Raw genomic sequence first — 16,207 nt, forward strand, 5'->3', positions numbered from 1 at the left:
ATAATAATAATAATAATAATAATAATAATAATAATAATAATAATAATAATAATAATAATAATGACAACAATCAGGTCCTCATTGTATTATTTTCTGCCCATACAAATCGATACACAAATTCTTTCATGTACCCACCAATTCTTTCAAGAAGAAGCTGCCTCAAATTGTTAGACCATATTAATATCAGATAGTGATGAACTCAATATCTGCCTACTAAATATAGACTTGGCGTGTAACAATACTCCTACTTTACCTACCGTTCTTTTTTCCCACCGACCTTCGGGATCAATCGGTTAACAAAGGAATCTATTATGGTAGAACACGCGAAGACTATCTAAGCACCAGCAGGGACAATTGGCAATCAGTGCGGTGTACCTACAATAACCTTCTGTTCGTTAATCACCTATACCATATGGACTGGTATTTACCTGGCTTGCAGCTAGCTACGACACCAGGAACACTCGGTCGGGACTGATTGATACCGAATAGTGGTAGATTTAATTATGATATTGCTGTTACGATTAACGTATTAATGATGATCATGTCTGTTACTGGTGCTGTGATTTTGAGATTGAATTGAAGCCAGACTTAATCGATTTGATTGTTTTGTTTGCTTCTATTGTGAGATTACCGCCCAGCTACTTATTCTTACATAATCCTGGATATTATAACATTTGAATGTTTGATGACTAGGAAGGTTAAAGTGATTAATTCGTATAATATATCTAAGTGGATTTGCCATCTTATTGAACAGTGACGGATGGAATAACGCTTTTGTTACATTGATCCAGATTTTTCTATCGCAGTTCGTAAGTTATGTCTTCTTATCGTTATACGTTTTGTTTGTTTTCAAAAAAGGATTGTTACAAAACTTTTGATGTAGACGCAGATTATATTCTATTTTCAACCAAATTAATAGAAACCAATCCATAAACTTTAAAATTAGTTTAAAAGGCCTGGAAAGAAAAAATAAGTGAGTAAAGATGACTCACAAATTTTGTCACCTTTGTTTATTTACAGAATAGTAGTAGTCTAACGATACAAGCCATAGAAATAATAATATACTGGATTCCATTCTACGTGGACGCGAATTATAAAACAAAAGGACAGCATCTAACTATCAGCATACTGGCTGGATGGCTCAGTAGCTAGTGCGACTGTTCGCTGATATATATATATATATATATATATATATATATATATATATATATATATATATATTTATCTCACACACACACATACACTCTCCATCTCCCCCCCCCTCTCTCTCTCTCTCTTATATATATATATATATATACATATATATATATATATATATATATATATATATATATATATATATATATATATATATATATATATATATATATATATATATATATCTCAGTCAGGCAGAAGGTGCCGTGTCAATTATGTCCCGAGTTTGGCTCTCTGACATCGTGATATTTTTATTCTCTGTTTTCGTCTGGTATTTCTCCACCCGCTCCTCAATTTTCTTGAGTAGATTTCGTCACACAGAGACTAAAGAGTTTCTCTAAAATTATCCCGTAGATTTCTTTTCCTCATCGGTCATTCAAAGCTCGTGACAGGGGTGTTTCTCATTTGTGATTTTAAAATACACAAAAAGAAAACAGAGATATTCATTTCCATTATTTTTGGTATTCTCCAAAGAATAGACCCTTAGGAGGAAAAATCTAATTTTTCAAAACATTCTTTATCGATCTTTGTGACCAACCGACTCTTTCCGGTTTTATGTGGGATGAAACAGATGACGAGAATAATGACATTTTGGTGTTTAGTCTCCTAACTGCCGTAATCTGAAAAAAAAAAAAAAAAACTCGTACAAAAGATTTGGCCAGAAAACTCGCCCTTCAAATATCGATCGATTTAAATGACCCTCATCCTGGCAGAAAATCAAACCTGGGAATTAAGGAAGATCTCGCGAGATCCCAGGTTTGAGAGGTTTTTGCTAAGATCATTATCATCATCATGGCCTTTTTCACCCTGGGTCAGGGTATAGGTCACAGATAAACAGTTTACATCCTTCTCTATCCCGAACTTTTTTTTTTATCTCGTTCCATGTCTCATCACTTCTCTGTATATAAGCTTCTTTCTATTGTCCTTCATAAATTCTGTCATTGCAGAAACTCTTCGGTCCCCCAAGCTAAAAAAAGGATTTGATTTGTCCATCTGTGTTTCTGCAACAGTTTGAGTTTTACGGAAGGGGTGTTGTCATTGCGACAACCCCCAACCTGGAGGGCCAGGTGACTCAAACAGAGGGAGTCACAAAGCATTAGGTCATTTAAATCGATCGACATTTGAAGGATGTGTTTTCTGGCCAAATTTTCAAAAACGGGATTTTCCAGAGTAGGACAGTTAACTGGTTAATACTTTACATTTTTTCTCTTCAGTAAAACTAATAATTTCAGCATATGTCTCATATTTCTAGCTATAAATTCATTTTCTACTATATAAATCTACCCGACATATATGTTTTTTCCCTATCCCAACTCCATCATGCATTTCTTTATAAAGAAAATATGATCTTGTTATAGACTCAACTATTATGTGTCCAAATTAAAGCTTAGCAATTACTGGAAGGTTCAGTTTGTACCGGCACGACTGAATGAACACATGAACGAATAAATCAGTGATTGAATTTTGTTTCGTCATTGTATCCAAAATGAAAAAGAAGTCTTGTACGTATTTGACAATAAATCTTCAATCTATATCGATGCACCTTACGTGGATATGTGCGCACGCGTGAGTGCCCGTATGTGTTTTTGTGGACGGGTGTGGGTTAATCTTTACAATATGAATCAGACATAATTTATAAGATTACCCGTTACAGATTAGGCTTAATGCGACAAAGGGACACACAGGTTGTGGCAGTGCGCGGATTAACGGTCCCAGATCCATATTGAATGATTCTGTAATATTTCCAGACCTGTCCCTTTGTGTTTCTTAGATCAAATGGCTTGAATACTTGAGGCGGTGTTTATGACAGGATATACCTAGCGTCGCATTTATTAAGCTATATGAAAAACTCTGGAACAATCTCACAATATTTTCAATTTATATCTGACTACTTTCATGTACTCACGACAATTGCGTTAGTCCTATAAACATAAATACAAGTAAAGTAATTCTTAACAACATATAATATATAATGCTGTATTATTAGATATCTCAATTTATATTGATGGTTGTGTTATAGATATTTTCTTCACAGATTTGATAAAAGAAGATAATAAGAAATATTAAAATTTATATAACGCTTATTACAGACACAAGGTACTTTGAAGCGCTTTATAAAATTATGATATATATTCAAATAACGATCACAACTATACCTTATCAAATTATCTACAGATTACAAACAATTTTGAAAATAGCGTCGAATATAAAAATATACCCAAACTAAAATGCAACCTCAAAGTATTCAGCAATAACGTATATTTCGAAAGGTCTACTGGTTTTAGAACCAATGCTATTTTATATAGTAGAACCTGCTATACTAAAACATTTAATTGAAGGAAGACTGTGGTTAAACGGCTCAGCGGCATGGTGTCTTGTCTTGTCACAATAGTCAAGCGATATTAAGCGTGGTCAGTGGCCGATTAGGTGACAGTGATTGTGGCCCCGACGTTGCGTCTTCAAGTAAGGCACTTAACATACATTCGGCTCAAGTATGAATGAGTACCTGGTTATAGATTGTGACGAATGTTGTAAAATTATTAGTACAAAAAGGATGACGAAGGGGCAATATATTCTGTATGAAATGGAAACATTGCTCCTTATGGAGCTGCTGGAGGAAAACATGAATCATTATGAAGTACATTTAGCGTGGTAAATAAATGGACGTGCTCTATATAAATGTTCATATTTGTAAAATGTTAAAACTATTCTATTTTATTGAGGATTGAAAGTGAAATATCACCACAACTTATTGATTGAAGAGATCGGGCATGCATGTATTAGATATGACTTACTGGACTTACTTTAGCCCTTAACCCTCAATCGGAGCAAAGACCATCAACGATGCTTCGCCTTTTGACTCTTCCTCGGCCTGTCTTCTCCACCTGCTTCCATGTGTGACCGCCTCTACTTGCGTCATCCACCGTGCTTCTTGGCCTACTATTTCATGGTGTCCCTGGTCTTCTTTCTCCATTGGGATTCCATGTCAGAACCTGTCCTGTGATATTGCGGGCAGGTTTTCTAAATGTATGGCTAATCATCCCCAATTCCTCAATCTGATTTGTAGTTTTATAGGTTGTTGGTTGACTGGCAGAATCCACAAAGATCTTCATTTCTGACTTTATCCGTCCATCTGGTGCCCAAAATTATCCCTAGACATTTGTTTAAAAGTCTGTAATTTGTTGGTGATGCCTTTGATTGTCCTCCATGTTTTCGATCCATACAGGCATACGGACTTTACATAATAAATATTTTAAAAGTCTCTCAATTGTGTCCATATTTAGTTTATTTCAATAGCTCACAAAAAAGTTATCCATACATAAGAAGTTCTGATTCATTGCATTCACGTTCGATTTAGTTTTTAAAAAATCTCAAACAAAACGGGAGACGTCAGATGCTCCACTGTGGAAAGCCATTCTCCTTATTGAATGATTTGAAAAGAATGATTGGTCTTTGACTTGGAAAGGTACATAAAACTAATAGGGTAGCAAAACCGATCCTTGTTTCAATCGAAATAAAAATTAATTTCTTGTCTGGTGATAAAACTTCCGATACGTTATCATTATTTCCGTGCCTAAATTGCCCAACGCCATTTTTATTATCTTCAGACATTATCTATCATTACCCCCAAAACATTATTTACTTCTATATTTCAGGCTCCCTTCTGTGTTGTTACGGGAATATCGTCTTATCCAAAGGAGACCTATACGAGGCAGAGGAGCTGCTGAAAGAATCTCTTGAATGTATCGAAGACAACAGTGATTGCTATGTCTTACGGTCAAATATTCAACAACACTTGGCTCACCTGAGGTGATTTAAACTCTATACAATTTAAAATACGTACAGTTCTATGTAATAATTATAAATAGCACAATGCAGTTTTACATGCTGGCCAGAAAAAATGTGACTTCATATACCAAAGTGACAAAACAGGTACTGGTGTGTTAGACAAATATCTGACAAGGGCTGTGTAAAGCAGTTCTAGGCAAAGCAACAAAAAAAAATACAGGTAAAAAAAAACAAAAAACGATACCAAGAAATCAGCCTGTCTTGGTATATTTTTCACTTCATTTTTCTTTCTGCTTTATTTGGCATTGTTCTATAGACAACTTTTCATATTCTAACTTCAAATTATACTGATTGATTAACCCTCTCCATACCATCCACAGGAAAATCGTTACATTCGTTTCGACACAACTAACATTATTTTCAATTTGATTTCTTTTGTACATCACACAATTTTAAGGAAAATGTAGGCTATTGTTATAAAAATGTAAAACTATGCTGTAGGGCTCGTTTTGCTGCATAAATGTATAGCGTGAGCTTAGTTATTGCGTTTGATTGAGAGAAAAAAATTGTTTTGGTGGGGTGTGGAGTTTTGGGGGAAATTCCTGAAAATGACCGGTGAAGAGAGAGATAGAGAGAGAGAGAGATAGAGAGAGAGAGAGAGAGAGAGAGAGAGAGAGAGAGAGAGAGAGAGAGAGAGAGAGAGAGAGAGAGTTAATTAACCCCCAACATGTAGGTACAGAAATTTTGAACCCAAATGTTCTCTAGAAGATTATTATACGAGATCAATTTTAAGGAGTATCGCCTGTCCAAAGTGTAAACCACTGTGTCAAAGTGGATTATATCGGAGTGAACTAGGGGCGGGAAATGGATTCTATAGTCCTAAGGATGGAGCTTGAGGTTGCTGTCGTTTTCTGGTCAGTATGGAGGAGAAAAATATAGGCTTTCCTCATGCCTTTGGGTTTATACAATGACTTATTTTTAGCCCGACCCTTAGCACCACGAGCTTGCCAATTTGTGTAAAAGCGTTGTTAAGATAACTAATTTAATTAACCCATAGCCATGAAACAATACATTTATTATTCCACTCTCCCTTCCCCCCCCCCCCCCCCCATGAAGTGAAATTCTTAAATCGTTGCCAATAAGTTATAAAAGTTTTTTTTTAAATTTTGCAATGAATTTGATTTATTCATAGTGAACATTAAAAAAAAAAACATTTTGTTTCATCAACAAAACATTTCGCGTGGAATTCCTAAAATTTATTTTGAAGTTGCATCAAAAGTACGAAAATATTTTTCAGATGGCCAACAAAATAAGACAAAGCAAAAGAGAATCCGAAACATTTTCCGATTTACTCCTAATAATGAGAAACGGGGATATTGTGTTACTTTCAAGGTGCGCACAGACGCTCCTGTGCTGTGTCTCGATGTGTTTTGATATGACTTTATCCAGATGTTTGATTTTAATTAGGTGAACACACATGATAGAAATGGTTTTGGGTGGGTATTTTCACATCATTTCCCTGATTGTATGATCTGCAATTGATTTGCATACTATTTAAGACATAAAGAAATGGTTCTTAAAATATGTATTGTGCTGGCAATGCATGCCGTTAAGTTATAACTATCGTTGATTCCGGATTATTTACAGGGCCCTTCAGAATGATTTCCCAAGGGCAGAAGCCTGTCTAAGACAGAGCGCTCAGCTAAAGTCACAGTGGGTTGGGAGTTCGCATCCACTGGTTGCTGATGTATTCGTGGAGTTAGCCAGAATCCTCACAGCTGACGCCAATAATAAGTGGTAAAGTATTGATATTATATCCGATTTAGTATGTCTTGTCTGTATATATATATATATATATATATATATATATATATATATATATATATATATATATATATATATACAATATCTAAAATGAAAATTCAAAACTTACATTTCTGATGCGTTTACTATCGAAAATGTAACAAGAACAATCGAGTAAAATACACAATTGGCTTAAACCCGAAACTTTCCATAATATATATATATATATATATATATATATATATATATATATATATATATATATATATATATATAATGACTTTTTCGCCACGACATCATGAGATATCGTCGCCTAGGCATTCCACGAAGGAATACAGATAATTCGTCAAACAAGATGTCTAATGTCAACAGGAATCACCCACGTTGTCCAAGTGAGCAAATTGGGGGTTAATAATCTTGCTCAAGGAAAAGAACGAAAGTGCCTGAGCCGGGGCTCGAACCCGGGTCATCCGGGTCACAGTGCAATGCCTTAACCATTTGGCCATTTTTAAAATGTTTTAATGATCAACCTCTACAATATTGTTCCGAGCATTCGCTCTCATCAGGAAGTGAAAAAGAAAGTAGATTCACTTTCATTTTCACTTCCTGATGAGAGCGAATGCTCGAAACAATGTTGTAAAAGTTTATCATCATTATACTTGAAATATTATATATATATATATATATATATATATATATATATATATATATATATATATATTAATATACTATAGTAGTAGTAGTAGTAGTAGTAGTAGTAGTTAGTAGTAGTAGTAGTATAGTTAGTAGTAGTAGTAGTAGTAGTAGTAGTAGTAGTAGTAGTAGTAGTAGTAGTAGTAGTAGTAGTAGTAGTTGTTGTTGTTGTAGTAAGGGTAGTGGTAATCGTAGTTGTGTTATTCGTAATATAATGTAATATACGTTTATATTATATAATATAAATATTTGTAGTCGTAGTAGTCATGGTAGTAATAGTAACAGTTGTAGTAATAGTAGTGGTCGTGGTGGTGGTGGTAGTAGTAGTAGTAGTAGTAGTAGTAGTAGTAGTAGTAGTAGTAGTAGTAGTAGTAGTAGTATCAGTAGTAGTAGTAGTAGTAGTAGTAGTAGTAGTAGTTGTTGTTGTTGTTGTTGGTGTAGTAGTAGTAGTAGTAGTAGTAGTAGTAGTAGTAGTAGTAGTAGTAGTAGTAGTAGTAGTAGTAGTAGTAGTTGTTGTTATTGTTGTAGTAGTACTACTAGTATTGGCAGGAGTAGTAGTTTTTGTGGGCCCGAAACAAATATTAAAGGAGATACAAGCAACACTCTCTTTCAAAATATTATGTTTTATGATCTTTTCACAGCTTTGATGCAGGTCAGGCTGAGAGTCTGTTCAGAGAGGCTCTGAGAATTCGGGAACAAACTGTTGGGCCTAACGACATCTCAGTGGCCTCTGTTCTGTTTGAATTAGGTGCGTTCTTCTGTTTATTATCGTATCGTCATCCTCATCGTTATCTTCCTCCTCTATCTATTCTTTAAATCCTCTTTGCTATCATCTTTATTATCCGCATCATTTTAACTACGTGACTGTCACTTTATGGGAAAACCTATTGCCAGTTCCAACGCATTTTTTATCATCATTTTTATACAAAATAAACGTAGAGTAAGATATGGATGCTTTTGTCACTTTACCTTTTAGTGCCATTACGTGACGCTTGTGTTTCAGAAATCATTTATCAATATTGCAACACCAAGAGGAAAGAGTTGCCACGACAGTAATGAAAATAGACATGCAGACTATAACAGACATTTTTCTTATATTATGTTGTTGCAGTCCTCTGGCTATAGTGACATAGCAAAAAAAAAAAAAAAAAACAAGAAAAAAAATATCCAAACAACAAAAATTAAACAAAACAAAACAAAACAAAACAACAAACTTAATAATTCCAAACAAAAAATGAGAAATAAATGAGTAATAAATAAATAAGTAAATAGATAAATAAATTAAACAATCTACGGCAGTTGATTGCTGAAGCAGTAGTATCTAGTAGAGAATACAGTTATGAGTGTTGACGCTAACTTTTAGGATAGAATAAATAATCAATGATCCTGACTTGTGTAATACGCTTTAACAGAGCAATATTGAATACCATGAATCGGTTAAGACTGCTTGGGTACGTGGATAACTCACATAGAAAGTGTATGAAGGAATTTACGTGTTCAAGCTTCAACTTGAACTTGAACTAAGAAAACGTGCTCTTCAATATCATATGAACGGAGTGAAATTTGAGGTGTAAGACGGGACCAAAAATAATTAAAATAATATTAACTAACACAACAAAAAAGCAATAAAAACCCAAACAAAATTTTAAAAAAGATTAGAAAAGAAAAGCAACATAAAAAGACAAGAGAAAATGATGACAACATACAAATAAACAACAACAACAACAACAACAAAACCAAACAAACCCCAACTTATAATGGCAATAGAGATTATTTGGGAAGGAATCTAAGCTAAATAAAGGGAATTTTGCATATTTGAAACTAGGAGGACCAAATGCAGCTCAAAATTGATATGGTTATTCTTTAGCCAAGTCTTCAACATCAAAAAATTGCATCAGAGCAATAATGACGCAATTTTATGTCTAATTTGCGCCGGTTACCAATATTAAAACAATTTTTAAATTGACCAGTCGAATATGCGTATCATCGGGCATGATATTTCTGTTCAAATTTTCAGAATTTGACAATTGTCAAGAAATATTTGTTTTATTGACTCATTCGTATGCTTGGCCCAACATTTTATGTTTATCATCATCACAATATGTAAGATTTTGTCATCTGTTTGATGTTACAGGTACGTTGCTTACCGGTGAACAAAGTCAATTGGTGAAGATGGAGGCACAGAAACTATTGCGTCGTTCCCTGGATATCCGAACAACTGAACTAGGTAAACAAAGTTGAAAAATAGTTGAACAATTTACAAACTATGTTGACCGCCCATTAAAAATTCTAACTTTTACATTGGAATTGAGAAAATGGGATATAAAGCATTTTAAAGCTGAATTTATGAATGCTACATTATATAAATTAATGCTTAGAATGGATCACGGAGTCGCCATAGCTTAGTGCTATGAAAAGGGACCAGTGTCGATCATGGGTGCGGTCGAGATATTTTCTGACCCTTATGTCCACTCGGTTGTAATATGTCCACTCGGTTGTAATTGTTAGATCTGATGGAAAGTACTAATCTGGGTATTACGATATAAATCGCACCAGGATGTATAAATATAATATAATTTGTGGGATTGTAATTACTATAGCAAAGATGGAGTGTCTCCACATAATATGTCAATTTAATCATAATCAAATGGAAATTTAGAACGGAAAATAAACAAAAATAGTACGTTACAACATGAATACTACTCATAGTAATATTGATGTAAACATTTATTAAGCTGATAGACTAATGATACCATTAACTTGAAATTTAAAGGGAACATGAAATAGTAAAATATTTAATACAATGAATTATCCAAGTACAAGTATAAATCTCTGCGAACACACTAGGGCTACAGACCTAATATAATTTAAACACATATCCTAATAAATAAAATGAAAAATCAAAACTTACATATCTGCTGCTTTTACTATCGAAAATGTAACAAGAATAACCGAGTATAATACGCGATGGGCTTAAACCCGAAACTGTCAAGAATATATATATTAGAATTATAAATAACAATAACAATGGCGACAGTGGACAGAACTATAAATAACAGCAAATGATAAAAATAAAATAACGAGTGACTAAAACTGACAAAGAGTGACAACTGAGCACCAAGCAATACTAAACCATTCTGGTCTAACCAGAACAAGTACTTTGCGATGGACTAGACAAGTCTTTTCCAAAGGATACTAGCAATTCGTGATTTTATTACTCTGAAGGGCCATTAAAAATGAGTAAAGTATGCTCACTTTTCAAATATGACTAGCTCATTCCTAATTTTAACATTTCCAAAACTGTAACGATAATTGAGCATTTGCTTGTGATATGTATTAAAAGTCATGGCCCCAAGCTTACGAAGCCGTATGAAACGTGTAAAATGCAAAGGTTGCTCCGAAAATAGGGACAATCAAAATCAATGTCGACATGAATGTAAACGCAATGTTCAATAAACAAAACAATATATAACTAAACATGAGTCTATCATCAACTTGGTCAATGCTTTACTTGAGGCAAGGTGGAGCACGCGCTAAATCTATATTTATATGCTTGTTCTCTACAAGAAAATAATACGTTCTAGCTTGGAAATTATTTGTTGGTCAATCATTCAGCCATCAACAAAAACAACTGCTATGCTACACTGTGCCCAAAGGTATGCAATTCAAGAGCTTCAACTCTCTGTAGACTATTTTAACATTAATAATAGGCATTAACAATTGTATCTATCTGTTCTAACGTAAAACAGGAGATTGTTTTTGAATTTATTTTTAGAAAAATATCTTTTTAAGTGTTATCTTCTTACGATTAAAAAGACATCTGGACTTCGTTACCGTTGCTTTTTGTTATTGTTATTATGTCTTTGCTATTCCGGAGGCTATTAAGGGGCGGTTAGGGTCTAATTGTTAGGAAAATCCTTCAAAAAATGATTTGGAGATTTTGGGGGAAAACGATATTTTATTATCTTATAAATAATATTATTGTAGTCCAAATTCTTAAAGTAGAATATAGAGGCACGAAAAACACAGTTGAAAAGGGTACAGGTAGTAAGAAGAGTGTGGAAAACGGGAAGCTATTTTGTTATTTTCTCAATATGTCATTTTCTTAAGGGTATGGGATACTGTGTCAAACGTTTCTCAGAATCTATTCAATGAAATTGTCTGAAAATGTCCACAGTTATCACAGAGATAATGTATTATGTCACCATAGAGAGTTTTTTTTATAAGATATGTGAATTTTGAATTATAATCCTAATTTTGAATTTTTCACATCAATTTTCTCATAACATTTTGATTCTCAACTTTGTAATGTTCTAATAAAAATTCCATAAGCTAAAGCCGTAAAATCTCTATATGGTGACATACTATGGTACGATGTTGACAAGAGGGAAGAATATGAGGGTCATTCCTTCATTAGTTTTTTGGAACGTTTGCCACAAAATTGTTATAGTTTTTTAATGTCAGACCCCCAAATTAGGTCGCAAAATGAGTATCAACACAGATAATTAAAAATTTCTACCATAAATGTTGTTTTTTAACCTATAATGACGATACAGAATGATTAAAACCGCCCAATATTGGTAATTTTTTTTTTTTAGAAAAGACCCAAACCGCCCCTTCAGACTAGCTTACTATAAAAAAAGAAAACTTAAGTAATTTGACCTATATAGTTTTAATTCAATTATTCCCATACAGGTGCCAGTCACCCACAAACTGCCGCAGTACAACAAAGTTTGACTCATTTGGATGTTGCGTTAAAACTAGGACATTATGAATTTGGACCAGCAAAGCCTAAAGAAGGTCGATCTCGTAACGCTCCATTTAGTGCGATGACCTTCAGAGACAGCGATCTTTCTCGGCTGAGGAACCGGATGCAGAGCAGTGCTACATCTCTCACCTACCAAGACCCAATGAATGTAAGGTCTGTGAGTAGGGAAGAAGTGATGAAGCACAATCGACCGGATAGTATAGGAAGTATGGCCAGTGAAAGGCTATTATCCGGTCCTGTCGGAGATTGGTCTCGTCCCAGATTGCTGAGTAGGGACAGAAACAGACACGGATTTGACTCAGGAAGGAGCTCGTTTAACGGAAATAGTCATCACCATAGCAACAAGGAAAACAATAGAAATGACAGAGGTCAGGATCTCGTCGTCTTGGATAGTTTGGACTCTAAGGGTCGAAGGTTAACAATAGGGGAAAATAATAACAATAGAGAAGGTATAGATGGCGACCTTAACCTTGATATTAACGGACCTGATGACAGGTTCTTGGAAGGAGCTGAAAAAGACGATGATAATGTTAATGATAACGGCGACGACGATGAAGTTATTGCAGATGAATATATAGACAGCTACGCTGATTATACAAACATACCACCGAGGATCAAAGACAAAAGGAAGCGGGTGCAAGTTCGACCATCAAGCGCACCAAGAAAAATGTTTCAACGTTTTCAGAATATGGATATTAAAGATGTGCCTTCGTCAGTGGCAGTAAAACCACCACAAACACCCCAGCAAAACGTCTCCACCACTGTTACTGCACCTACTCCAGCCAGCTCTGGAAGAAGACCTGTTCGTTCCGTTCAGAGAAGCAGAAGAAATCTGTGGAGCGGACGTAGTAATGCTTCGTCTGTAGCCACTAGTGGTCATTTGTCTCGATGTTCGATTCCGGACAAATACGATATCTCACACAGCACAGCCAGAACGATCAGTGGTCCGCACAGTTCCTTGCATGCACTGTTAGGAGACGCGCCTTGTCCTAGACCTCCATCTACAAACGTCCACCATCGGTCGGCTTGGTATCACGTACCTGGTCGATACTCCACGCCTGATAATCGATATCCACGCAAACGTAATCAGAAAACAGAAAATGCTAAAGATATCAATGCTTTTCTTGCTCTTAAAACCCAATGGGAAAAGAAGAAATGGATGCAGAAAGAGATCGCTGCTCAAAGAGAGTACTATAAAAAGATGGAAGAGGAAAGGTTGAAAAAAGAATCAGACCAATTAGATGACGATGTCTACCAGCAGTTTTACGTTGATAATATACATCATATGGATCGTCATAGTTATAATACTACAAATGTAAATCAAAATAATATTGCACAAAAGCCAAACACTCGAAGCACAATGTCCAAGAAAAGCACAGTGACGCAAAATTCCGGGAAATGGTATGTGAACAAGGAAGCCACTCCTCGTCTCATGATAAGCGGCTTGGACAAAGTGCCAGAGCCACGTTACAACTTTGACCAAGTCACAAAACCATCTCAAGGTCATGGGGTCAAATTTAAAGAGCCGATTGTTGTTGGGTAGAATGCACTATTTGTAATTTGTGATATTGTATTTGATATTAATCCTGTAAAAATAGAATCTATATACAAAGGGAAAAAATGATTTGACAACAAATTGTTATATGCGAAAAGATTATATTAAAAATTATAATCAATAGTTGATTTTATATTATCCAAGCGAAACATTTACATTTGTTAAACTTGTTATGTTAATAGCTACTATTTGCTGCTAGACAAATTTTATTTTATTTTAAGTATCTTTCATTTTCATTCCCTTGTAATATGAATTGGTAATTCTTTCATAAATTCAAATAATTTTTTTTTCTTTCTCATTACTTTCTCAAATTGTATAGAACGTTGACGTAAATGATTCAAAACGCTTCTTAATGCAAACAAAATGACAGGCATAAACAAATAGAATCTCAATTACATTTAGAGAGAGAGAGAGAGAGAGAGAGAGAGAGAGAGAGAGAGAGAGAGCGAGAGAGAGAGAGAGAGAGAGAGAGAGGAAATATTGATAGATAAATAGATAGACAGACAGATAGATAGTTAGAGAGATTGATCGATAGATAGAGAAGGAAAGAATGAGAGAGAGAGAGAGAGATAGATAGAGAGAGAGAGAGAGAGAGAGAGAGAGATACATTATTAGCATCATTATAATTCCCATGTTAACAATAATAACAAAAAAACAACGACATCAACAAAGGACATGGGCAACTTTTTATTATAGAGATTTTATTTTAATAAATGATTATGGGATTGGTAAGTTTCAAATATATATGAAAGTATGTATGTATTTGTCTATACTGGTTTATTTTATTTATAATTAGGCAGATAAATCTGTCAAGAGTAAATATAATGAACGAATTTATTCTTTGAATACTGTTGCCCAGAAAGTTCTTGAATACGAAATAAAGGCATTCCAGCAAACCATCTCTCGCCTCATTTAATTATTTTCCACACATCAAACATTGTTCAATAAGTGTGGTCGAATTTCCTTTCTTTAAAAAACAAATGCTGGTGGAATTTCTATGCTGAATAATTTTACATAATACTGCTCAACCGGACAAAATCGTTAACTTAAAGAGTTTGAACACGTTTTAAAACGGACTAGACAAATTCTGGAAGAAATCAATGTAGTTTGTTTAATTTTGACTAAAATGAAAAGTTGCTGCGAAAGGATATTGGCAGAGAAATATAGAATTGAGTCTAGCGAAGACGATCTGTAGCACATGAGGCGTCTTCCGTAGGTGAGGCAGGGAGAAAACAGCCTCGCTGGCTGTCTCACTTTGCCACACCTACGGATCATGTTTATTTTTGGTTTGAGAATATTGCTCGGCATCGCTAAAGAATAAATAATATTATTCCGACTAGTCTTGATCCACATACAGTAAATCTTATTTATTGTTAGCATTTGACATCATAATCCAAGTCCTTTTATGTCGTATTCCATTATATAAACATATCGTTTTTGTAAAATTTATGAAAATAAAAGTAAAACTTGCTTTCGTCGCCTAAATAATAAAAACATATTAAGTGAGCGTTTTTTCTTTCTAATTTTTTTCCCTTCTCCTTCATTTTACACAAATATACTATATATATCTATATTATATTCAGATTTTTAATAAATGACGCGTGTTTTTCCTCTTTTTCTCAGCTGTCCCCCAATGCAAAGCTGCAAAAATTTGTATGAACCTCTGAATCAATTTGTCTTAATATATAACTATCAATACACATTACTGGTGAATACAAACGGAAATGAACATAACGCGCTTCCAATATAATTTTGATTGCAAAAGTTTGAGAAATAGCTTGTGTTTATGCCAAAGAAGATTACATAAATTTATGTAGACTGGTCAAAAGTAAAAATTCATCAATAATGAGACAGTGTCTCAACAAATATGTATTTAACAATAACAACACCAACAACAACCAAAAAATTTTGGACACATCAATCAGCACAGTCTGATGACGAGGATGATGAAAAGGAGAAATGAAACGACTACAGAAAGATTCCGAGCATCACTCTATCCAATGAAATGTAATTTTTCGCTAGTTTGCGAAGATTGAGGCATGTCTTTTCTCAGTCTACTCTTTATCATTTAATTGCCTCGTCTGTGAGAGTAAATTTGGTGTTTCTCCTCTCAATCTTTCCCTCTACTTAGGACCAATGACCACGATTGGATTGCGCTCACAGATATGGGGGAAGTCGCGCAACCTCGTATCAGAACTCCCCGATTAGACAGTTAGCTTTGAAAGCTGTTTCTGGTTCATTTCTTTTTTTTTTTTTTTTACTAAGGAGTATAGAATATGTAGTACTGTCTGATTGAAACCATGAAATCATGTCAGCTTTTATATTTGCCAAAGTTGGAGCCTTTAAGTGACCATGGGCCAACGAATGGTGGCGTTGTCCAATACAATACAGCTGGGTGCTTC

At 34.5% G+C, this 16,207-nt stretch overlaps 1 protein-coding gene across 5 annotated transcripts in view; it reads left to right on the forward strand.

Moving 5' to 3' along the window:
* Positions 1–15,311, forward strand: part of LOC144974926 (uncharacterized) — a 52,780-nt gene extending 37,469 nt beyond the window's left edge. For 4 of the 5 annotated variants that reach the window (XM_078918442.1, XM_078918446.1, XM_078918447.1 and 1 more), the window contains 5 exons: positions 4,854–5,007; positions 6,634–6,783; positions 8,124–8,230; positions 9,617–9,709; positions 12,178–14,704. In XM_078918442.1, the coding sequence (XP_078774568.1) occupies positions 4,854–5,007; positions 6,634–6,783; positions 8,124–8,230; positions 9,617–9,709; positions 12,178–13,793 (2,120 nt within the window). In that variant the 3' untranslated portion in view covers positions 13,794–14,704. Of the gene's footprint in view, positions 1–4,853; positions 5,008–6,633; positions 6,784–8,123; positions 8,231–9,616; positions 9,710–12,177 lie in introns of all 5 variants that reach the window. The other variant, XM_078918445.1, reaches the window with a different exon arrangement.
* The last annotated feature ends 896 nt before the right edge of the window (positions 15,312–16,207 follow it).

This window comes from Berghia stephanieae, chromosome 6 (genome assembly GCF_034508935.2).
Source record: "Berghia stephanieae isolate SIO BIC M18660-M18661 chromosome 6, UCSD_Bste_1.3, whole genome shotgun sequence".
In the NCBI taxonomy this organism is placed as follows: domain Eukaryota; kingdom Metazoa; phylum Mollusca; class Gastropoda; order Nudibranchia; family Aeolidiidae; genus Berghia; species Berghia stephanieae.